Raw genomic sequence first — 27,349 nt, forward strand, 5'->3', positions numbered from 1 at the left:
ATATATATTTTTGGCGCTATTGTAATGCACAATTACAAATGGTTAGAATGGTTTCATGTTGTGCTGTGCCACAATTTTAAAAAAATGTATTTTACGATTATTTTCTATTTATTTTAAAAAGTAGAAATGAACTGGGTATTAAGGTTATTTTTATTTGTTTTTATGCACTAAGGTAAATGCACATTTATGTGGATTTCCTGATTAGAAACACTGGTTTATTAATTTTGCAGATTTCCTAAAATTATAGGACCCCTCTATTACTGACATTAGTCCTACCTATTTAGTTTCATAATGTAGATAATAATTTTAACAATAATAATTTTCTTTCATCTGAAAATTCTGCATTTACATTCTTAAGCAACAATTGATCCAATTTTCCTTTTTGAGTATATGCATGTGTGTTCATAGAAGTACCCTAGCTGTTTAGTTTGTTTTGTTTGTTTGTTTCTGTGGTGTTAGGGATAAAACCCAAGGTCTTACATAAGAAAAGGCAAGTGCTCTACCACTGAACTACATCTCCAAGGCTCCTAGTCATTTACTTTGGAGGGAGAATTAAACATGACTCATGAAATGAATTACTTTCCTTATTTCAAAAAGGTTATTTTAATATATATTTCAGATAACTATCATAGGCTGTTGATAGACCCAACCTGATCTTTTCTTTAAATTGGGCATCTCGCCACAAAGCCATGAAAAGATAATTTCGGCTTTACTATAAATTACTGCAAATTCTGAACCTGCTTGGAATGCCTGCCCATGCCTTGAACTCACCCATGTCTGGCTCTCTGACCAGATAGCAGCCCTCTCTGAAACTTTAGTGATGCCTCACAAATCTTGGCCTTCCCTAGCCAGACAACGACCCTCTCTGAGGCTCTAATGACCCTCATAAATTCTGATGTTGAGGCCAGCAAAAAATGTAAACTACCATTAGTGTGATGCTTGTCAGAGTTCTGTTATCTGTAACCCCCCTTTGTGTAACTTTCTGGGCTATGAAGCTGGGCTGCAGGAAAGCTGGGGTGCTGTCTTGTTCCCGCCGTTTTGGGAGGGAGAGGCAGCCCAGCCAGTCGAAATAATAAGCTTGGTTTAATTTGATTTTAATTGGAGTCAGTGGTCTTTTCTTGAGTCCTGGTCTAACACTGTGATATTTTCCTTCCACAAAAATGTGAAGGAATTTCACTAGTTAAAAGAATAAAAAATGTTTTCAAGATAATTTGTTGGTAACTGAAGAAAATGTAAATGGAGTTGATTTATTCATGCATTCTACTTCTTCAATTAATTACATTTTCCTCAACAATTATCTGTTATTTCAAATTTCAAAGTGAAAGTTTGTGATACTCACTTTATTCAAATACGTTATTATTTGTCTTGTTTATCCAAAATTATTATTAACTCTTCTGCTTTCCTTTGAAAAATGTTTATTAATCCATTTATTCTATTATTTGCCTTTTGATGTGACTCTTAAAAGTAATATTTTAATTCTATTTAAATCACAAATGTTGTCATTTAGTAAGAAATTATAACTCAAATATATTTAGCTAATAGGTTGTTCTTGCTTTCATCATTTCATATTATGCTGTCTTTCTGGTTCCTTTTTTTTCTGTGTTCTGCAGAATCTTTGTTTGCTTTTATCTTCCCTAGTGGCTTGAGTACTAGAGATTCTGATTTCAAGTTTATCAAAGGTTACATTCGTTGTTTTTTCCAAAAACAGCTTAACCTTATATGATCTCATATTTCTCACTTTTCAAAGACCAAAATTCAAATATATTTTCTGAGGCTCCTGTTAAAAAAATAATTTAGAATTCTGAACTTTAAGAATTTATAAGTTAAATATCAATATCAAGATCTAAACATAATATTATATAATTATTTCCTAAATAAGTACTAGTTAATGTAGGTTAAACCTTTAGGTTAAAAATTTAGGTTAAACTCAAGCAACCACCAGATTACCAGTGTTTGTGTAACATTATAATACAGAGTGAAAATACCAGTTAACAACTGGAAGAGCAAGAGAATGTACACCATAGGCATAATTTACTAAGGAACCTGTAATACAAAGGTTCAGATTCATTTACTTGTTGTGTGACTTTGAATAAGATACTTTTGCTATACCTCAGCTTCTTTATCTGTAAAATGGTAAACCATCTCTATATGGAGTTAATACTTATGAAGTACTTTAAAAAGTGCCTGGCACAGTAAGCACTATTATCAACATTTGTCAACATTGCTACTATTTTTAATAAGTAATTTATCTTGATTATCCTTGTATCTTCAGTGAACATAATCTTATAACTAATAAATTATTCTGTGTTGATATATTTTATGCATTAACTTTACTGGGCTATAGGATGCCCAGATATTTGGTCAAAAATTATTCTGGGTGTGTCTGTAAAGGTGGGTAGGGATGGGCTGGCATTGTGGCTCAGCAGTAGAGTGCTTGCCTGGCACATGTAAGGCACTGGGTTCCACCCTCAGTAGTGCATAAAAATAAATAAACAAAATAAAGCCTCTCCATCTACAACGTGTGTGTGTGTGTGTATGCAAGCAAAAAAAAAAAAATAAAAAAAGGTTTTTTTAAAACAAAGTGGGTAGGGTTGAAATTAACATTTGAATCAGCAAACTGAGTAAAAGTGATTGCCTTCCTCAATGTGAGTGGGCTATATGACATTAGTTGAAGACCTTAAGTAGAATAAAAGGGCTGGAGTAAAAGAAAATTCTCCTAACTGCCTTTGGGTTGGAACATTTGACTTTTTCTTGCCTCCCAACTTGAACAACATTGGCTCTTTTGGCTTTTTCTGGATATCCAGTCTACTAGTCCTTGAACTCAACTACACCATCACCTCCCCTGGCTCTATCTCTTGCTGAATTTAGATCTTGGAGATTATCAGTTTTCCTGATCTGGCGAGTCAATTACTTGCAATCAATCAATCATTCTAGCTATGTGTCCACCTACCTATATCTTATTAGTTTTGTTTCTCTGAGGAACCCTAAAACAATTGTTGAATAAATGAATGAATCAATAATCTACCAATCAGTCAGTCCTAAGGATGGGTTATAACTTAAAACCTAGAGATTGGGCACAATGGTGCATGCCTATAATCCCAGCAACAAAGGAAGCTGAGGCAGGAAAATCACTAGTTCTAGGTCAATCTCAGCAATTTGTCAAATTTGAAAAAGGGTCTCAGCAAGTCAGTGAGACCCTTTTTCAAACTAAAAAGATAAAAAACACTAAGTATGCTGCTCCATGGTAAAGCACCCCTGGGTTCAATTCCCAGTACCAAAACAAATAAATGAAAAAATAAAATATATTAAGAGCTAGAGCCAGTTACCAAAGATACATATCAAAGATGCAAGAGGACAGATAGTTATTGGAAAAAGAATGGGTATGAAATGTTCTTAGATGAAAACAGAAGAAGCAGATTCAGAGGGTTGTGAAAGGTGTGGGAAATAATAAGAAAAAAACAGATTTGTAAGTAGGACATTATGTTAATATAAAACATACATATATATTAAATATATACACATGTAGGTATATGATATATAGGTTTATAAAGTGTCCATTTGGCATAGATAATAAATATACAGTATATATATACTGTGCCAAAATCTGAAAAATAAAATATATTCATTTTAATTATCAAAATATTATCAAAAATGTTATGGTCAAAACTACAATACATTATACAAATATAATTTCTTAGAATAAGAAAAAATAAAAATAAATAAAATCATTTCATTATTTCAAGTAAAATTAGTCAGTTACATACTTGTTCTATGTATTTTGAAACATAATTAATTTAACTAAATTTTAATCCAATTAGATGTCAACTAATATTTGACATTAATCTATTTATAATTAATACGAAATACTGTCTTACTTTCAAGAAGTACAATGCAATTATGTTATTAGATCAATTCAGGGAAAAGTTTGCTATTTAAACAAGTAGAAGCTGGGCATGGTGGCATATACTCATGATCCCCACTACCTGGAAGGCTTAGGCAGCAACAAAGTGAGACCCTGATTCAAAATAAAAAATAAAAAGGGCTGGAGATGTAGCTTCGTGGTAAAGCAACCTGGGCTCAATTCCCAGTACCACAAAACCAAAATCAGATACATATTATTCATATACGTAGAATAAATATAGAATATGAGGAATAGCAAAAGTTTTCTGTTTAGATGAATCTATTATTTAGAATTAAAAGTCAGCCTTTGCTTTTCTCATTGATTTGTAACAAAATTAAATGTACACAAAGAAACTTTTGAATAATAATACTTAAACAGAATTTGGTTTTCAAAGTAGATATTTGGTTTCTATACCTTTATAATCCAGAACATATGATGAATTTCCTTGCTCAAATATATTTGATGGCTTCTTGTTGCACATAGAATAAGGTCCAAAACCTTCAAACTAACTATGACGTCAGAAAACCCTGACTTATATTCAGTTCTGCCACTATATATTGGCTCTGTGTCCTTGGGTAGATAGATGACTTTATTTTCTCAGATTTGGTTTCCTCATGTAAGCAACAGGAATAATTATAAGATTGTTATTCTATTCAATCTTTCATGGTAAAGAGCAAGTAGAGAGCATTCCAGACAGAGAGATGAACATACAGAGATATGAAAAAGTAATTCATTCCATGAGTAAACAGTGAACATTCAGGAGAAAGGGATTAGGGTTAGACAAAGACAAGGATCAGATTAAAGACACACTTGAATTCATCACAGATACCAGTCAACTACTAAGGATTTTCATGAATGAATATTATGACCAAGTTTATGGTTTAGGAAAAATCACTCTGCTAGTAACATGGAAGATGAATACTAGTATAATGGGGTGGTGGTGAGCCTGTAGGTAATGAGATCAGTTAGAAATTCACTGGAAAAAAAAATCTAGGTGAAAGGGACTTTTATCTGGTCATAGGAACAGAGGAGTACCAAGAGTAGGCCATAAGAAGATTTATATGTATTTAAGAAGGTCTGGGACTAGATATGTTTGTGAAGGACCAGAAGCACAGAGATTATTCAATTAAAATGAAACTTCAGGATGAGTATTAGGTAGATCAAGAGATGAGTTCATGTAAACTTGGGCCTCTGGAACCTGTCAGGCATCCATGTGGAAATTGCTTGCACAAGAGCAAGATTGAGACTATAGAAACAGATTTACATGAAATCAACAACTGGAGGTGGTAGAAACTGTTAGCATATGTGAGCTTGCCCATGTACCACTGTCCTATACTCTAATTTTATAGTTTGCTATGTTTTTCAAATTTTATAAGTAAAACACTTTAAAAGTGGGGGTAGAAGGAGAAAGAAGAATCAGTGAAAATTTCTGAAGAGTGAGAGTAGCTAAGGGAGGAGAAATTTAAGGCAGAAGAAATGGTCAATCACCTCAAGAGTCAAGTTAAACAGGGCTTAAGAAGTAGGCAGCAGGATTTAGTGACTGGATCATTGGACTGCATTAAGAATTATTTGGGTAGAGTGAAAGCTTAATTTAGCAGTTTGGGACAAAACAGAAACAGGGAAGTAGAAATATAAGGCAGCTTACCATGAACGAGAGAGAGAGAGAGAGAGAGAGAGAGACAGAGAGAGAGAGAGAGAGAGAGAGAGAGAGAGAGAGAGAGAGAATATGAATATGAATGCGTGTGTATGTGTGTGTGTGGGTGTGGGTGTGTTAAAGAACCCAGGTTTTTATTTTTCTTGTTGTTGCTGTTGTCTGTTTGTTCTCAGATGGTAAACCACTAAGAGGTCTTCCTGTCAGTGGAGGAAAAGAAAGAAATGAGTAGATGTAGAAAATAAAGAAGAGAGATGAGCCTGAGAAAGAACATACAAACTACCTCTACCTTCTCCCTTCAAGACACAGGCAGGGGAGAGGAGGAATCAACAGTATCACTCTTTGGTCCTTGATGAAGTATTTCTAAGCATGCTTATTGAGAAGAGGTTAGAGGAAAGCCAAGGAAGCAAAACTAAAATTTACAAAAAAGATGTAAAATACTTAGCAAAAAGTCTTTGCCAGAGATCCCTGTGGAGAGATCATGTAGTGGATAAGGAAGCCTGCAGATTTGATCAAAGACACCAAGTACACTGGAATTTTGAGTTAGTTCTTAATCATCTTAGTTAAAGGAGAGGAATCCTAGCAATAAGACAAAAGATTCCCTTTGCTGAAAAGTACCCTTCAGGGGAAAATGTTTTGCTGTGTTTGATTACAAAAGAAAGACGATATAGAAATTAAATATGGACTTCAATACCACAAAGCAAAATGAAAAACTTTATACAATCAAAAGAATTTCAGATAAAAATCAAAATATTGAATTTTTATATATTTTGTTCACAGAGAAAACAAAAATACAAGTTATCATATACTGAGTTTTATAAAACACTAAGAGTAGTCACATTATCAATACATCCTGAAATAGAACAAATAAAAACTGTAAAAATGATGGCAAGGGTGTTATGCATATAGTTTAGTGGTATAATGCTTGCCTAACATGAAAAGAGCCCTGGGTTGATCCCCAGCATCACAAAACAAACAAAACAAAATACCATTTTGTATACCATTCAGTAGATTCTTTTCCAGAATGTTAACAGAGTTATCTCTGAATGAAAGGATCAAAGTGATGGTTTCTTTTTTCTTTTGACTATTTCAGAGTAATATAGACATTTAAGTCTTAATTTTAAATAGAATAGTCAATTCTCAATGTAAAAATATTTGACACTGCAATATGTGGGTTAAAAAGTAAACCCAAAAGTAAATTTCATACTCAAATTCCTGATCACATGCCCTTCCCTAGAGATCACTGTTAAGCTACAGTGTTAAAGGATTTTAAAACTCTTTCCAAATAGTTTACTGCAGTATCAGTCATTTTTTCTTTATCATCACTCCCCCTAAAGATAAAATTAAAGAATTAACTATAGTTATATACTTATAATACATGTTTCTGAAGGAGAAATGAAATTTTATATAAATTACATATAGCTATAGTATATAATCCCTATGGATAGCATAAATTATGCTTATATATAACACATGTATTATAAGAGATGAGTAGATGTAGAAACAAGAGGGATGAGCATGAGAAAGAAGATACAATCTACCTTTACCTCTGAGACAGGGGGCATGAGAGGAGGAATTCCTTAAAAAGAGAAGATAAATACTAAGGAATAAGATTTTATAAAACAGGGTTCAATTTTGGAGGCAATGAACTACCATAATGTCTGAATTTTGTGCCTATACCTTCCCCAACATAAAAAATTAGAACTATTTTCTCCCTCTTGGGGTTAAAATTGCACCTGTTAGAATGCATGGTTAATTAGTATTTTAAAAATTCAATAAGCAAAATTCATGTTTTTGAATTGTTGCTGAAATTCAATTTAGAACCATGTTCTCCTCAAAACATTGTTTCGTTAGCTTCCCTCACCACATTCACATGCTAACATTTTTACTTATTGTTTATAAATTATAAGCATGACATAAAATATGTATAATATAAAATACACAGAAATAGTTTAAAATACTTGAAAAAATTTATAGGTAGAAATTATACTATCTTTCCCCATCTCAAAATGTATACTTGACTTAAGAAAATGGGCTTCTATATAAATATTGTGAATTTTTTTTTTTACTATTTTTCCCAGTATTGGAGATTAAACTCATGGTATCACACATGCTAGGCAAGCTTCTAATGACATCTATAACTGTCTTTTTCTCTTTCTTTCTTTCTTTTTCCCCCACTCAGTGCTGGAGATTGAACACAGTGTTTCCCACATACTAGGGAAGTTCTACATCACTGAGCTATATCCCCACCCTTGCCCTCAATAACTGAGATCTCCCAAATTTATGTCTCTATCCCAGGCCTCTTCTGAGCTCCAGATTCAAATAAACTGCCTAAATGACATCTATTATATTTTACAGGTGAGATATGGATATCTGAGCAACTAAAAGCAAGCACATGCCATACAGAGCTCATCATTATTCCTCTAAATGTGCTTCTCAATTTGCACTCACAATGAAGTCACTGCTACCTACCAGAAGTCTTATCATCCTTGAAACTTTATTCTCCATCTCACCACTTCTGCCAGCTTTAGCTTCTGAGTAATTCTCAAATTGATTCACTCCAATTTCATTCAACTGTTTAAGCTAAATTGAATTCCCTTAAAATTTTTCTGTTGAAGTCATAATACCTTGTACCTCAGAATATGGATGCATTGGACACAAGGTGTTTAAATTAATTAAGTGAAAATTAGGTCATTAGGAGAGTCCCTGATACAATAAAAATGGTACCTTTAGAAAAAGAGGTAATTTGGACACATGCATACAGAAGGAAGACAAAAGAGGATAATAATCTACACACCAAAGAAAGAAGCCTAGAACAAATCCTTCACTCATACACCACACAGGAACCTACCCTGCTGAAACCTTCATCTAAGATCTCCAGGCTCTAGGATGTAAAAAGATAAATTTTTGTTGTTTATTCCACTCAATCTCTGGTACTTTGTTGCAGCAGCCCTCACAAATTAATATGATCATGTTATCTTTTTCTGAATCACTGTTACAGTTTACTTTTCTCTATGGTTGGCACCCCCCAATCTATAGACTATGGTGCAGTTAATATCATGTTTACAAATTATAAATATGATCATATCACTTGTGCTTAAGAAAAAGTTCAAAATACATATAACATATAACTCTCTTGGCCTCTCAAACCACATATTATACTGTTCTTTCCCCTTCAGTTTATCAAAAGAATAATGTTTCATCCTTTTTGTATACTTCTCACTTTAATCAAGCTACCTCCAGTCATCATTTGCATAAAAGCTTTTTAATATTCACCATATGAAGTCAAAACATATTTTCATAGACCCTGAAAGTCTTCATAAACTATTAAAATTATAAATAATCATTAATACACAGATGGCCCCAATTGACAATGGTTCTAATTATGACATTTTGATTTTGCAATGGTGCAAAATTGATACACATTCCACGAAAACTATTTCGCAATTTTGAATTTTGATCTTTTCCCAGGCTAGCAATATCTACAATGATTCTCTCAAGATAGTGAGCAGCACCAGCAAGTCACAGCTCAAAGTTAGCCATATAATTATAAAGGTAAATAACCAATATTCTGTGGAGTTCTGCGTTGATAAGCTATGATATTTTACAGGTGAGATATGCAAAATACATTTGGAAAACTTAACGATATTTTCACCTTATGATGGGTTTGATGGGATTATAAAGATGGATTTATACACATCATAAGGGATGCATAAAAAGCATCCATTTTAACATATATTTACAAATTGATTAAAATTCAAGTTTAAATTCTTAAGGATCTGCAGTTAATATGTTAAAGAAGTCAAGTTAAGTTGATTAAAACGAAACACTATAATGCTTGCTTTATAACATCAATATATTAGCATTCTTTGATAAAACTCCCTCTAGTTAATAAAACTGACATACTAAATAATGAACTAATAAAAACTAAATTAATTTTTCCAGGGATGGGGGGAGGTGGGAACTGGGAATAACTTAGGGGCATTTAAACACTGAGGCACATTCCCCAGCCCTGTTTTGTATTTTATTTAGAAACAGGGTTCACTAAGTTGCTTAGCATCTGTGAGGCTGGCTTTGAACTCCTGATCCACCTGCCTCAGGCCCGAGAGCTGCTGGGATTACAGGCATGCACCTCAGCACCCAGCATGAAATTAAGTTTTAAACTACCTATGTATTGTTTTCTTTCTTTCCCAACTATTTATCAACCAAACAGTAAGTACAAATTTGCCCATTGTTTCTTTTTTAGAAAATAGGCAGGAATAAAAAAGTAAAATAATTTTTAAAATTTGTTTTTAAAAAGATTGAATGATATCCACAGGATAGAACAGGAAGCCCCAGAACACACTCCCTCACAAAAATACAACTTAATAAAAGTATATGTTCCAAAAAGCCTTTCTGAGAACTCACTCATTAATGTAAAATTCTTAAGTTCATTTTTTTCTTTTTTTATTTGTTCTAATTATGTATACATGGTAGCAGAATGCACTTCAATTCATTATACACAAATAGATTAAGTCATTCTTCTAATATGCTATAACCCTAAAGCCTGGGGTGCACATCCCATCGCTAATTATGGACATTTGACCCCAGTGCAATCCCATCTTTTGCATTGCCTTTGAGCTCACAAATTCTCATTGTAGTCTCAACTATTTTCTGTATATGTATATATATTTGTGCGGTGCTCCTGCTCCACAAATTCTTTACTCTTTGAAACTTTCTAACATACAGTGAATCAGTTTGTACTGTAGCAACAGGGTCTTTAAGAATATCTGGACCCCAGACTAGTAAGAGTAGAAATCTCCTAATGTAATGAATATTTACTGATAATATTTGACTTAAAATAGCTTACTGCCTCATCACTATTCAATATTTCAAATTGAAAAGCCACAGATAGAAAAGTTGAAGATTTTACTTACAATAATAAACAATTTCAAATTTAGGTGCCCTTAAAGTTTTCTAAGTAGAGTCTTTAATGCTATTATAAAATCATTTGATATGTCTAAAAGGGTAAAAGAAAACACAATCTTTTTCATAGTTAAAATTCTCATTAGTACCATAGCTGCACAAAATTCTGAACACATTCCAAATTTAGCCTAATGCATCCTACACACAGATTAAAGATTCTGTTAGACAATAAAAATTGCTGGCTTAGAAAATGAAAAGTATCATATCTATACTCCTACACACAGCTAAAGTGTTTTAATTCTGCAGATGAGAATCTACAACCTGTATTCCACTATGTATTTCTGAATAATTTGTCAATAATTTGCTACATTCATTTCAAGCAAAGTGTTATACGCAGCATTAATGATTATACAGTGAACTCTTAACTGGTTTTAAAAGATATCAAAATTAATCTTCTAAATGTCTGAAAATAGGGCAAAAATTCTCACTTAAAAAATAAATGATCTATCCATTTGTGCAAAGTTTAGAAAATACAACAGAGTAACAGAAAAAGAACATTAAGCATAAAAATGTTATGAATTATATGAACAGATAGGTATGTTTTCTAATGATCATCTGAACTGAAGACAGCAGTCTAATTTTACAAGTCATCCAGGCTTTTATTAAATTAAGCAGAAAATGAAATAGTTACTTCAATTTAAGTTACCTCAATTTCAAAAGGCTCTACACTTAAAAATCCCTAAGATTTTATTATATTTGATACAATTTGTTCATCTTTATATTTGACCCAATTATGATTGCTTTATATTCTTAGACATGATAGACATCTAAAACAAATCCTTCTCAACTAATCAAGTATAGAAACAGTGAATACTAGCACACACAGTTTTTTTCTGTTATTTAAAAATCAACAGCTTAGCAAACACCAAGGCAGATTTGGTGACATTAAGCTGACAACTAAAACCTTTTAAATAAGTCCAAATGTTTATCTTTCCCTGATTAAAAAAAAAAGAATATAAACAAATTAATAATTCTCACAAGACTTGATAACACACAAATAAGGACAGTTATTTTCACAATTTTTAATTTTTTTAGTTGTAGATGGACACAATACCTTTATTTTATTTATTTATTTTTATGTGGTGCCGAAGATTGAGCCCAGTGCCTCATACATGCTAGGCAAGTGCTCTACTGCCCAGCCACAGCCACAGCCCCTTATTTTCACTATTTTTATATCTACAAAATTACCATGTTAGATCATAATCCACTTTATTTAAATGACACAAATCTTGATATATTTAAAATAAGTATCTGATATTGACTTGTTTTAGAATGAGATCAATGATTTAAATTTTTGATATTTTTCATGAATTAATATACAGGCAAATTATGTTATTAAAACTTTTTTAAAATGTGATTTTCATCATGGCAGGGTTCTTTTTGTACCTAACATTTAGTTAGTTTATGAACCCTAAATATAAATTTCAGATTAAAAATACTGAAATAATATTATAATAGCCAGTCTCTGGCTACATTTCGCTTCATTTTCTCTCATAATACTACAGTTTTATGATAAGTATTACCATCTCCATTTGATATCTGAGATTCTAAATGATTATATAACCTTTGCGTAATCAGTATTGACAAAGCTTAGCTTAAGTTCTTATTCACTATACTATCTTGCCTTTGACTTTGCTTGAACAGGTATAAAGAAAGAAGATCTTTAAGATTCAGTTTTCCAAAAGCTAAAAATCTATATTACTTTTAAGATAATTATTGTAGTTATTTTAAAATACTGAAAAAGAATCTCCACCATAACTATAGTCCAGATTATAATATATGTATGTGTGTGTATATATATACACACACACACACACACACACACACACACACACACACTAAATAACTAGTGTGGCAGGCCAGTTTTTTTTTTCCCTATATAAAAACGTCTTAGAACTTAAGGAAAAAATTTTCCATGAACATAATTTTATAAAATTCATAGGGAAATGCAAATTAATGTTATGAGATACCACAACATAACAACTGAATTATCTAAAATCCAAAACAGTGACAATACCAAATGATGATGATAAGTGTAGCATCAAGAACTCACTTTCGTTTCTGGTGGGAATCAAAAATGAGAAAGCTACTTCTAACAATTTGGCAATTTCTTCTTAAGCTAAATGAAGTCTAACTATATGATCTAGCAAGTGCTCTCATTTATCCAAATGAATTAAAAATCTCATAGACTTAAAAATTGATTGAAAACTACACAATAATATTTATAGCAGCTTTACTTAAAATTGCAAAATTCAGAAGCAATCAAAATGCCATTCAATAGGTAAATGGATGAATAAGAGAGGTATATGCATACAGAAAGATTCTGCTTAATGATAAAAAGAAATAAGCTACCAAGCCATGCAAGCATGTACAGAACCCTTAATGCATATTTCGATATATATATGTGTGTGTGTGTGTGTGTGTGTGTGTGTGTATGTATATGTATGTGTGTGTGTGTATGTATATGTATATGTGTGTGTGTGTGTGTTTGTGTGTGTGTGTATATAAATTAGTTGTTTATGGACTTTTATTTATTTATATGTGGTGGTGAGAATTGAACCCAATGCCTCACCCATGCTAGGGAATCGCTGTACCACTGAGCCAGAACTCCAGCCCCTTACATGCATATTTCTAAGTGAAAGAAGCCAGTATGAAAAGGCTACGTACTGTATGACTACGATATATAACATTCTGAAAAAGACAATCTAGAGATATGAATCAGTGGTCATCAGAGGGTGGGGAAGGATGTTGGAAAGGTGTAAATAGGTAGAGGGTAAGGAAATTTTAGGGGAATGGAAACTGGGAAGGCTACTCTGTGTAATACTCTCATGTCAGATGCAAGACATTATACATTTGCATAACACATTATGTATCTTGCTTTGGTGTGATGCCCTTGTTACAAATGATGAACAACTATTCTTATTAACTTATATTAAGGTTCACATTTACTTGAGAATTTGCTCTTAGTCTTAGTTAGCCTTGTATGGTACATGAGATTTACATAATGCATAACATCCATACTTTGTGCTCAGCATTTTTATAACTTAAAGCTGCTCTAAAAAAACAAAAACAAATATATATTTTTAAAAATCTACAGATATTAAACTACAGCAAAAGGATATTAGAAAAATTATTTAACAAAGGAAAATATAAAATAAAACTTTATGTATAAATGAAACAAGCTAGCAAGTAGACATTAAAAATAGAAATTCCATCATAGTTTGCAAACTATAAATTACGAACTCATTGAATTAAATGCATATAAAATCTGGCCTACACAAATTGCCAATTTTCATTTACTATAATAATTTATTGTTGACAAGCACTGATCTGAGTTTTTATGTAAAAAAAATTGCACAATATAATAGTATGACAAATATAAGCCTCTTTAGTACCACTATTACTTCTTTAATCTTTTCCTCTCCATTTTTATTGGTGCATTATAGCTGTACATAATGGTTGGATTCATTATATATTCATATATACACACAATATGGCAATATAATTTGGTCAACATCATTCTCCAGCATTTTTCCTGTTCCTTCCCCCTTCCCTCTCTTTCCCTGGCTCCTTTCCTCTATTCTACTGATCTCTCTTTCAATTCAATGAGATTCCCCCAACTTTTCTCTTCCTTTTGACTCTAGCTTGTACATGAAAGAAAATCTTTCCTTTATAGAAATAGTTTCATTAAAATTATTCTTATGTTGACTGTAGACTATTAGCTGTTAAAAAGGAATTAAAAATACAAAATAATTAAATAGTAAAAGCTTTAAATGTGGCCACTGCACATAGAGACAAGTGAATGAGTTTATGTGTAAAGATGGCCAAATCACAACAAATGGGTGAAAACAGCACATATATAGTTGTTTGCCTATAAAAATGAAGGTCTGATATTAATTATCCTATCCATTAGCAAATGCAAAAAAGTTAGTGACTTTACAAATGGACAAAAATACCTTATTCCTTCTTTTATACAATTGAAAGTCAAGTAGAAATAAGGGTGAAGTAAATAAACATGTACAGTAATGTTCAGTAAATTGTGCAGAAAATAACTAACATCGTAGATCTGAAATGGCCATAGAAAGGCCAACTTGCAAGCTCAGTCCTTGGTTTTGAAAGGGACACCATGATTCTCAAACTGATAAAAGTTGCTCACTTTACCTAAGCTGTATAAAAAATGTGGTTTGTGCTGAACATCTGCTTTTCTTCAGTGAGTCTAGAATTTTGGTCCATCTTAGGCAGTCACTAGTCCCTGAGAAAAACCCAGGACAGTTCCCTTAAGGAGGGCTTCCTTAGTGGAAACATCCTATCATGCTATCATAACATTAATTCCTATTGCAGGAATTAAACCAGCTTCATGTAACTCCAGAGCCCAAGGACTCCTGGAAGCTTGTACCTGGTTTCCTTTGGACCTTGCTCCATATACCTTTCCTCTTTGCTCATTATGCTTCATATCCTTTCACTGGAATAAATCATAGGCCTGAGTACAAATATAGGTTGGATCCTGTAACTGTTTTCAGTAAATCACCAAACTTGGTGTGACAAATTACCTCACTACAGTATATAAAATATTTAAAAACTGTGAACTTACGTGTGAAACTACCTATACTATGATGCTGGAAACCTGAAAAAACTTTTTTTTTTTTTTTTTGGAGGGTGGGGGGTACTAGACATTAGGACTTAATAATAAATAAAATACAGATTAATTATTCTTTTAATAATAAAAAAACATAAAAATTAATGAATGAGATGTAGGATTAAGGATTCCTATGCTTGGAATATATTCTTATAGTCTATGAGGCTAGCAGATTTGCAAATGACAGAAGGGAAATTTCAGAACATGGAAAATGAATAAAGCAATGTGCTTTATGAAAAAATGAACAAATGAAATGAGTTCTAGAGCCTAAAATGAACATATTATAATGACCATTATTTAAATGTCTTATTTACCAAAAATTTTCATCTTGTCCTCCAGAGAAACTTGAAAAAACATTGTAAGTAATTTTTTACATGACAGAAAATGGGAAATTAGTAGTGCATTTCAGAAATTAATCCATAAATAGGACTACTACTAGCATCTACTATAATACAAACATGTTCACATTTATATTAAAAAGAATATGTATAGTTGTCAATAAATAAGTTTCCCTACTGTCAATGGATATGCAGGTGCTGTAAGGGAGTAACACAAATGATCCTGGTACATATCTTTCTACCTTCTAAAAGGAAGATGTAAAAACAGCTTTGTTTAAATATACCTTGACTATTTCTTCAATGAAACAAATGTGTGAAACAGGATCCCTCTTCTTAGTTAATACTTTTTGTAGATGCTGCACCTAAAAAAGGTTGTAAGGGAGGGAGAAGTAAGAGTATATATAATTGGGTATTTTTAAATAAAACAAATGTAAAGCTAGGGTACTTAAAAACAAACAAACAAAGTAAAACAAGGTACATTTCAGAAACTACTCTGTAAATAGTATTGCTGCTGACATCTATGACAAACAATTACACTTATAAGGGAAAGGAAATGGCATTATGCTACACATATTACAATCAGTTAATGGAGGTGTTTGAATGCTAAGAGATTGTGGGGGGTAGTATTAAATTCAGGGCTGCTCTGCTAGAGAGTATTTGCTTAAAATTATTTTTTATTTTAAGACAGTATCTCACTAAGTTGACCAGGCTGGTCTTTTGTGATCTTCCCAACTCAGCCTCCCAAATGGGTGGGATTCCAAGAGTGGAACAGAAGATCTGGCTGAATGCTCAGATTTTAAAAAACCTGCTCCAAATGATACAATTTTGAATAACCAGGAGTGAGTTAATAATCAATGTTCTTTGCATCCCGTGAAATATTTACCTGTACACATATAGCACAGATATGATCCATAAGTTTCTCCATATTGGTCCAGAGCGAAGCACGAAAAGCTGCAGTATTTCCTGGAGTTGGCATGGTTGATCGTCCAGGACCTCCTAGTTATAAAGGATAAAGAAATATAAAAAATAAAACTTTCAGGATACAACAAAATGAATGCTATTTTAAAAGCATACAAAAGCTAAAAAAAAAAAAAAAAAAAAAAAAAAACACAAGAAGCTCCTTCTTTAAGAAAACCTTTTGTGTTTAAGAAAGAAATCAAACACACACACACACACACACACACAATGAGGGAGGAACACAAAGATATTAATGAAAATGGCTTTCTAAAAGAGAGATGAGGGTGGTGGGAAATGGAACAAGATGAAAGTTACAGAGATAGAAATGGATCTTTGTGACTAACACAACTGTGTTAACATATTCCAAAATATATTTTGTATCTGTACAAATATTTCAAATATTCCAAAAGCAAATTTAAATATAAAAGGAATGAAAAAGGCAAACTCGAAAAGTGAATATAAACAAATATAGAAACAAACTATCTGTACATAAAATTAATAATATAACCAACATGAGGGAAAATAATTCAAGTAATTTTTAATCACAGAACAGTGACTTCAGTGAGATATCTGATAGATAGAAAGTGACAAATGGGAGCACAGACTATACAGTGAGGATACATTGGACAAAAAGATGGTGCACATCATCAGAAATAAACACTTTTTTGAATATTTTTTTTGGTTGTAGTTGAACATAATATCTTTATTTTACTTATTTATTTTTACGTGGTGCTGAGGATCGAACCCAGCATCTCGCATGTGCTAGGCAAGCACTCTACCGCTGAGCCACAACCCCAACCCAGAAATAATGAACTTGATGGGTTTTTTGCTAAATGTGGTATCCATGGAGTAATTCTACAACAAGTGTTTACCTTAGAATAGAGCAAATGAAGATCCTCAGCGTTAACAGACTAATGAAAATACAAGGTGAACCTGGTACATATTGTTCCAAAGAGCAAAGAAGTGTTAAAAGATAAAAGAAAACTTATTGAAAGGATGCATGAATGTGACTAGAGAAAACTTCCACAAAACAAATTGGGGACAATCTGGCCATCCAAAATAATACTGATGATGATGAATTATAATACTGATAAAAAATAATTCATGAGTTCACAGAGAAAATCAAATATTTAAAAAAGGAAAAAAACTGATCTTTACACAAAATTTGTCAGTTAATAAGTGCAGAAAGAATGACTGAAAAAATACTTGGTTGTAACAACTGGTATAAGAGTTAACTGAGAGAAAGATTACCAATAAATACAAAACATAAGGTGATATATTATAGGAAACAAGATATTTATGGAAAAAATGAACAAATGAAATGAGTTCTAGAGCCTAAAATTAACATATTTTAATGACCATTATTTAAATGTCTTATTTACCAAAAATTTTCATCTTATCCTCTAGAGAAACTTGAAAAAACATTATAAGCAATTTTTTACATGACAGAAAATGGGAAATTAGTAGTGCATTTCAGAAATTAATCCATAAATAGCACTGCTGCTAGCATCTACTATAATACAAACATGTTTACAATTTATATTAAAAAGAATATGTATAGTTGTCAATAAATAAATTTCAAACTATGCAATATTAAGTTAGTAATTATAAAGAGAACTTTCTTACAAGGGACAAGCTGGTATATACCATTTTAGTGAAGTTATTTAACACCAGCATAATGAGACAAACTGACATAATTTTGTTGTTTTCTGATATAATGTACTGTAGTCTCCCTTATCTTTGGTTTCACTTTGCGTGGTTTCAATTACCCACAGTGAACTGTGATCCAAAAATACCAAATGGAAAATTCCAGCAACAAAAAATTCATAAGTTTGATTACATATGATTCTGAGTAACATTATGAAATATCATGATATCATGGTTCCATTCTACTCAGGAACTGCATCACCCATTTTCCAGAAAATCCATACTATATATACTATCTGCCCATTGTCACTTAATAGCCACCTTGGTTATCATATCAACCACTGAAGTATCATATTGCTAGTATTCAAGTGACTTACTTAATAATGGCTCCCAAAAGCAAGAGTAGTGATACTGACGATTTTATTATAGTATATTGTCATAAATGTTTTATTTTATTATTAATTGTTGTTAATCCCTTACTATGCCTACTGTATAAACTAAATTTTAACATAGGTATGAATTTGTAGGATAAAAAATAGTATATAGAGAGTTCACTACTAAATGCAGTTTCAAGTATACACTGGGATTTTGCAATGCATAGCATGGATTAAGTGAGAAGTACAGTAAAAATAAATGGACATTACTTTACTACCAGTATGTTTATCCTGAACTGAATCATGAAGAAAATATTCAGACAAATTCAAATGAGGGGCTCTCCAAATATGTTAATGCCATAAAAAAAAAAACAAAAAAAGCACTGTTTTCTATTAAAGGACAGTACAAAGACAACATAACCAACAGTTTTAAAATGTGATCCTTGTTCTACTAAGAAGAAAAAACATCTATGAAGAACATTTTAGATCTACGTACTGTGCCACACATGGTCACTGAAGCCAAAGTAGGCTGAGACAAGATGATGGCAAGTTGAAGGCCACCCTGGACAACTTAGTAACATTATGAAATATCACGATACCCTGTCTCAAAAAAAATAAAAGGGGCTGGGGATACAACTCAGTGGTGCCTGGGTTCAATCCCTAGTATCAAAAAACTTGGGGGGGGATATCTGAAAGTTTCTGAATATAGACTGATATTAAATAATATTAACATATCAATGTTAAATTTCTGGAGGGTAAGAATGTCTAACAACGTTCTTTGTATGTAATACAGACAAAGCTATAAGTACAGATTGAAATGTTTCAATATGAAAAAAAAATAAACCCAAATTGAAAGACATAAGTATCAGTCCACACTAAGGCAGTCGAAGACACCTTTGTGGTTAAATAGTCTACTCCTGGTTTTAAAAAGGATGAGATTAAGAAAACCAGAACTACTATGCATATGAACTGGCTCACTCTAGTTTTTAACAAATCTTAATTTAAAAAATAATTATATGTACCTTTAGCACATAAATGCTATGTTTTAAGTGGGATTATAGTAGAAAATAATGGAAAAGAGAAAGCTAGGACGTTTTGGGCTTTAAAAGTATTAATAATTCCTGTTGAAAATATAGATCTAACTTGTTTGAAAAATTATTTGCAGCGCTGTACACATACTGGTAAGGGAAGAAATAAAGACATAATACTTAAACAATCTGAACTTGTCTCATCAAGAACAAACTCCATGTGCTAATAAAAATACTTTAAAAAAAACCCATAAGAATGAGAAAAAGATATGGAATACCTTTGTGAATATTAAGGAATATTGCCAGGTGTGGTGGTACACGCCTGTAATCCCAGTAGCTCAGGAGGCTGAGGCAAGAGGATGATATAATATTCAAAGCCAGCCTCAACAATTTAAAAAGGCCCTAAGCAACTTAGCAAGACCCTGTATCAAAATAAAAAATTAAAATGTCTGTGGATGTGGCTCAGTGGTTAAGTGTCCCTGGATTCAATGCCTGGTACAAAGAGAGAGAAAAAGAGGGGGGGAGAGAAGGCGGGGGGGGGGGCAGACAGAGAGGGAGAGGGAGGGAGGGAGAGACAGAATTTAAAGAATATTAAATTTCTGGAAAATAAATGATAGGTTAAAAAAAAGAATTATGGCACCCATTAACCTATTGCTCTGAAAGTAAATACAAACAGAAATATAAGCTATTATTATCTCTCTGTATTTACTTTGAAGAAACTGAGAGACAAGATCACAATCATTGATCTCTGCTTCAAATATTTCTAGAGGACCAATTTTTCTTTCTGACAAAACAAAAGATTTTTTGTTTTTGTTTTTGGTACTAGAGGTGCTTAACCAATGAGTCATACCTTCAGCCCTTTTTGTATTTTATTTAGAGATAGGGACTAGCTAAGTTGTTTAGGGCCTCAAAAGGTTGCTGAGGCTGGCTTTGAACTCATGATCCGCCAGCTTTAGTCTCCTGAGCCACTCAAACATAAAGATTTTTTTATACTCATAAGCTAAATACACCTTTCTGAAGATAAAAACATTATAGAAATAATTGGCTAAATAGAGAACAGCTATATAAAGGGAGAGAAAGTATAATTAAAACAGAAAAACTGATGCCAGTATAAGTTTTAATAGACTCAAGAAACAAGATTGTGTCATAAACTAAATTTTATTAAAATGAGAAAAAAACTGACAATTCCTCAAAATATAATATTTTCTGGTGACAGTGTAAAATTAAATTTACTACTCTCTTCTAAAGTCAATAAAAATAAGAACAAATAATAAGTAGGAAAAATTTTCAAAGAAACAAATGAAGTAGATGAATCAAAATGAAGAAGAAATAAAGCCATGCATGGAGGCACCTGTCTAAAACCCAGCTCCTTGGGAGGCTAAAGAGGAGTTCAAAATCAGCCTAAGTAACTTAGTGAGACTTGCCTAGCATGCAAGAGGCCCTGATTATGATCCCCAGTACTGGAAAAAACAACAACAACAAAAAAACAAACAAGGAAGGAAGGGACCACATAGCTGACACCTTAACCTATTATTAGGAAACACATTGCTTTTCAAATCAACTGTAAGAATCTGGACAAGCTGTCCAATGATTCTTTGATTGGAGATAAGACCCACAGACATGGACAGGCCAGGGGGAAAGCTAGTAAAATGTTAAACACTATAGAATGACAGAGAAGAGCTGAAAAAGAAGCCCTTATAAAGTGATATCACTGTATAAGAATTAGCCCTCTAACATAGGGAGTTCACTGGAGGTAAAGTGAGATGAAAGTTGGTAGAGGAAGCTGAGAATGCTAGGTTTTAACAAAGGAATGGCTTAAAGAGTCTCACTATGTGTCACATTAAACTCTTGATAGGTCCAAAATTTGAGGAAAGATGTGCTCTAAAAGCAATCAGAAATAAAGGGACACTGGACTTAAGGTAGATAAAGGAGGAAAGAGGAGGAAAGGATATAAGCTAAAGGAAATGATACACATAGGTCACCAAAGGAATTCCCCCAAGACACAACCGGAAGGGCTACTCCGTTTTCTGCTATTTCAAAGTGATTACAGGAAATATCATGACTGGAAAAATACCATAGAGATTAAGATAATACTAAAAATAAAATAAAACAAACAAAAGAAACAAACAAACATAATGAACAAAGGTGGAAACACAGTAAACCATGGGAAACAGAAAAGAGGAAATCATTCAAAATGAAATATGAAGACACAAAAGCAACTATAGAGAAGATACCAGACATAAAAACCAAAGATCTAATACATGCATAATTAAAGTTCCTGGGGAAAAACAAATGGAACAACAACAACAACAAACAATATTTAATAGGATAAACTTCTCTATAAAAGGGAATATATACTCTCAGAAAAAAAAAACTGATACAGGGTATTTAACCCTAAAATATATTCATAAAATGTTACTAAAATTCAAAGACAAAGGGGGAAAAAAAAACACTGAACATCCATGAAGAAGCAAGTTATACTATGTGTGGTATAATAATCTGATTAGCCTGAAAATTCTCTAATATGAACACCTGAACCTAGCAGTCCGTAGAGCCATGTCTAATATTTGAGGGAACCCTCCATTTCCCTGGCCTTGTCTTTCATATGGGGGAACTTCAATTAAAAGAACATTCTTGCCTTCTTTTCCTACCTCTTATTCCACCATTCCCATGTAAAAAGGAGCCACTTACCTGATTAATAAAATGGAACCTAATTGACTCATTCCCTTCCTTTCTCTCTTGTTGTGCATAAATGGTGCATTCTGACTTGCACTCCATCAGTGGTAAGTACACCAGGGCAGGCTAATATTGGGGAGTAAGTTTCATTTGGAGTTGCTATATTAAGAAATTCATTTTGTTTCAAAGCTAAGCTATGCCCTTCAATTCAAGGTTGTTTGTTTTTTATTGTTGTCATCATGTTTTTGTTTTTTAAATCAGTAATAAAGCCAACATTTTAATTATCATCCTTTTGTTCCCTACATCTGTATTTTAGTTGTTTTCAAATTCAATAGGAAAGAGAAACATTATTTTGGGGTCCACAAACAGCTACAAAATTCTAAGTAAAAGTGAAAATAAGAATCTATACTTGCCCAAATTAGTTAAATATAAAGGCAAAAGACTCCATCTTCTATGCAAGAACTGAGAAATCAAAGAACGCATAAAAATTTGGGGGGGGACCAATTTATTATAAAATCCAGGCAAGGGAATGATAAATGTAGAAATGGAAAAGTAATACTAACAAGAATGAGATGAAAATCAAATCATTTAAAAGCACAAAGAAGGAAATGAAAAAGGCACCAATCATTCAAAACTAATAAATATTTCATGCATACAAAAAAGTATATAGAGCCGGGCACAGTAGTGTATGCCTATAATCCCAGCAGCTCAGGAGGCTGAGGCAGGAGGATCACAATTTCAAAACCAGCCCCAGAGACACCCTGTCTCAAATAAAAAATAAAAAAGAGCTAGACATATAGTTCAATGGTAAAGCACCCCTGGGTTCAATCCATGGTACAAAAAAGAAAGAAAAAAATACAGAATAATTTTACAAATATTAGTCACCAAGCTCAAGAAATACAAGATCATATGAAGTGACGCTTCCTGGTTCTCTCCGTTCCTGGTCCCACTTTCCTTGCTCTCTCTCCAAAGTAAATCTTAAAATTGGTGATCATCATTAGATGTATTTATATTTGTATTACACATGCAAAACAATATATATTATAGTCTGTTGTATTCTTCTTAAGCTTTAGATATGGTATCATATATTATATACATATATATAATTCTGAAACTTACTTTTACCTGTTCTGTTTTTGAGAATTATAATTTTATATTTAAGTGCTGGCTACAAAATCATTTAATAAATTATTTGCTCATTTTTCCATGAAAGGAAAGATTATATTTACCTTGTTACCACTATATGCAATAGTACAATAAAAATCCTTATACATATATGAAAATTTGTCTTAGATACAGGCTTATAAAAGAAATTAAAAGGTCATGAAGAATACACAATTTTTAACCTCATATTAACTGGTTGAAACATTTGTTACAATAAAGGTATGAGTTTCTGCAGTCAGATAACATAGCTGTCTTAGATTTTGACAATCAGAAGATTGGGAAATAGTATTAAAGTAGGACAGAAAGGGCTGGACACCCAAGAAATTTTCACGAAGCAAGTTTATAGACTGCAGAGTCCAGAGGGGGCTACAGCCTAAAAAATTCTTCCTCTAAACGAAGATTTTTAAAATTCTTTGACCTTTATACTCATTGGAAGGAAGGACATGGAGGTTTTACATTAAAGTAATTGATTTTTTTCTTTGTGTTCTCAGAAAGTGCATTTTAGGCCAGACAGGAGATTATATATATATATATATATTTTTTTTTTAAAGAGAGAGAGAATTTTTTAATATTTATTTTTCAGTTTTCGGTGGACACAACATCTTTATTTTATTTTATGTGGTGCTGAGGATCAAACCCAGCGCCCCGTGCATGTCAGGCGAGCACATTACCGCTTGAGCCACATCCCCAGCCCGGTTTTATAATTTTTTTTTACCAAGAAAACAGGGATAATATCTTTTTGTACAACAAGCTTGACTGTAGAGTCTAACTCTACCACACCTTTTTTAAAAAAAATTTTTAAAAACTTTAGTTAAATATATATGCAAAAGGAAAGAAAAGGTTATTTTTACCTTGTTGATAGACCTTTATTTATTTATATGTGGTGCTGAGAATCAAACCCAGTGCCCCAGACATGCCAAGCAATTGCGCTGCCCCAGCCCCTCTATCACACTGTTTGTGTGCAAAGCTGGCATTTACAAGAAAGAGGAAGATGCAAACCACAATTCTCTCTATAGACATCTTGCTGATACTCTTTGTAAAAATCTTTCTGACAAGAGGAGAAGCTTAATTATGGCAAAGTTTAATTATGGCAAGAGTCTTTGCGTGACAGTCTCTGCCCTGCTTCTGTATCTTTATTTGCCTTACAACGAGATCATATGCTTCAAAAAAGGTTAACCATTTTTCATATGTTTAATGGATATATTCTGACATGAACTGCCCATTCATAGTCTTTATCAACTTTTCATTGAGTTAGCTTTTTCTTATTGAATTATAGATTTTTATACGTTCAAGTTCACATTATTTTCCTTAAAATTGTATTTTACATATTTTTAAACTTTAAAACAATCTTAAATTTGTAGAAAATGTACAAGTATTGCAAAAAAAAAAAAAGAAAGAAAGAAAGAAAGAAAAGAAAAGAGAGAAAAATTCCCTGAACCATTTGCAAGTAAATTTATTGATATGGTGGCCCCATCATCCTTGAACATTTTAATGAATATGTTCTCACCTAACCTTAATCTAATCTACAAGAGAAAACTAACATTAATACTGTCTATGTGGCATTAAAAATTATAAGTAATAAGGATTATTCCTTTTAAAACATATTGAAACAAAGAATTGAAGCTTAAGATTTCTACATGAAATTCAGGAATCCACTCCTTAACAGATGATAGGAAGGCAGTTTTAAGACTCTTTATTCTAAAAAAGGCCTACATTAAGATTGACAGATGTAAATAACTGCTTTAATTTTTTTCCCTTTTCTTGACAACATAAGAGGGAATGAGATAAAACTGCTCCTAGAAATTTAAATGTTAGATCAAATTTTCTGATAATAATTGCTAGAAAAAGTTGAGAGTAAAATCTCCTATGGCAATTTATTTTCAAGGATATTCTGGAATAGTCTTAATACGACCTACTCACAAGCTAACCTTTATAAATCTCTGAGACCTACAATTATTTTATCTCTTTTTATCCAGTGCAACATATTTATGAGGTCATATTATATACCAAATATATAAAAAACAATAAATGCTTGCAAGTTTTTAATATTAGCCAGGAATCAGGAACTGTTATTAATTCTGCATAGATTATTTTATTTATTCTTGAGGATAACTCTGTGATGATTAGCATGCCTTCACTTAGAAAATGGGAAGAGAAAAACTGCAAACAGTAAGTACACATAAAAATTTTGAAAGTTTTTCTGTAGGCTAATGAAATAAAACAGGATAGTTCAGCTGAAGAAAGAAATGCAGTCATGATAGATATGACTATGTTTAAGTAGAAGGAGATATGGCAGGATAACTGTGTGTGATGAAAAAGAGATGAAGAGAAGAAAATAGAGACAAGATAGGGAGAAGGTATGTGCTAAAGCAATATCCTGGAATTATGGAATTTAATGTAAAAGCAGAGTGGCCTTTGCTAGAAGCAAGGTATATCTCATCCATACTAACAGGACAGAAAGAAAAAAAAAATGTAAGAAGAGAGATGGAGGAAGTAAATGAGAGGGGCACATAATATATGCTCTTTTCTTCCCTTTGAGGAGAAGTATGAATGCTATCCATTCACCTTGGCAGGAAGAGGTGCAGACTTCTCTCCACCTTGAATGCACCTTCTTTCAGCAGTTTCCTTTAGACTTTGCTATGGTTATAATTTCCCCCAGAATTTTATCAGTTTCTATTCCATCATCCATTATTGCTCCTGAGTATAAGAATTACAATAAGGAAAAGTCCAGAACGCTAAAGTAGAGATAGCAGATTTTTTAAAAATATTTTCTTACTCAATAAGAAGTACATATGAGGATAAGGATAAGGACTTCAGAAGAAAAATATGTTCTTTTTTTTTTTTTTTGCATCTGTTTCCTCTCAACTAAATGATGCCATAGTTTAGAGATCTTTATCTAGTTCTGAATGTACCAATTGGCCACAACTCACTGATTAGACAAAAAAATTTATAAATAAATTCTGAAACATAATTTCTCTCTCATTTTCTGTCTACTAAAAAAATGAGTCATTAGATTGCTTTGAAACATGAATGTTTCACATACTATTCAAAGGACTTCTCAGTTATAAATAAATAAAGAAGCTAAATATAAAGTATATCCATACCTCTCACAGCTGACTGTGAAGGCTGAGTCAAAACTTTGATGTCTAATGCACTGTTGATATTTTCTTCCAAAGCAGCACAATATCCATCCACAACACTGGTAATAGTATCCTTCAAAGTCCCAAGATTATGGAAAACCTGAAGAGCTGTTCCAACTTGAGTTGGATTCTTAAATAAAGTTGAGGTAGGGTAGAAACAGATATAAATAGAAACAAATAAGATCAATGTAAATCTACAACCTTGAACAATTGCTACCACATTTTTAAATTATTGAAGATAAAAACAATTTGAAACAAATATTAAATTTAGTTATACATCATAAAAGACAAATTTAAATACCATGTATATCATTTTTCCCCTTTCCCTCTTTCTCTACCTTTAAAGGATAATAACAAGTTTAGAAGCTTTTTGTACAATAATAGAGCTTATTTAAAATTCACCACAAATCCCAACAAAGGAGCCATGCTGGAACAGAAATGCTAGATATATAAGAGAATTTAAAAAAAAAAAAAAAAAAAAGAATCCTGAAGAGTTAGCCAAGGGCTTAGCCATGAGAACTGATAACTTTTCTTTATATTTAATTCTTCCATTCACTCACTCTAACTACAAATATTTATACAATGACTACTGTGCATCTGTTAAAATTCTGTGTTGGAAATGCAGTAGTAAAACAAATCCCGCTCACAGGAAGCTTATATATTTACTATGAAATGTACAAAACAGAAAAAAAGATATCAGGTAATGATGAATGCTATAAGAAAAAAAATATAGCAGAAAATAAAAACAGAGAATGATTAGGATTACTATAGAGAGAGGAGTAAACACACACACACAAAAAAAAACACATCTCTGATTGGATATTTAAACAGACCTGATTATCCTAATAGAGGTAGTCTAAAGAAGATTTGAG

At 32.3% G+C, this 27,349-nt stretch overlaps 1 protein-coding gene across 1 annotated transcript in view; it reads right to left on the bottom strand.

Annotated features, from left to right (window-relative positions):
• The window catches only part of COG5 (component of oligomeric golgi complex 5), a 336,390-nt gene that overhangs the window by 117,689 nt on the left and 191,352 nt on the right, over positions 1 to 27,349 (bottom strand). Inside the window, exons 8-10 of the mRNA XM_081282899.1 lie at positions 26,442 to 26,607; positions 16,375 to 16,487; positions 15,776 to 15,853 (exon numbers count right to left, since the gene is read on the bottom strand). Of these exons, the coding sequence (XP_081139025.1) occupies positions 15,776 to 15,853; positions 16,375 to 16,487; positions 26,442 to 26,607 (357 nt within the window). The remainder of the gene's footprint in view (positions 1 to 15,775; positions 15,854 to 16,374; positions 16,488 to 26,441; positions 26,608 to 27,349) is intronic.

This window comes from Spermophilus citellus, assembly GCF_964194105.1.
Source record: "Spermophilus citellus genome assembly, chromosome: 3".
Classification (NCBI taxonomy): domain Eukaryota; kingdom Metazoa; phylum Chordata; class Mammalia; order Rodentia; family Sciuridae; genus Spermophilus; species Spermophilus citellus.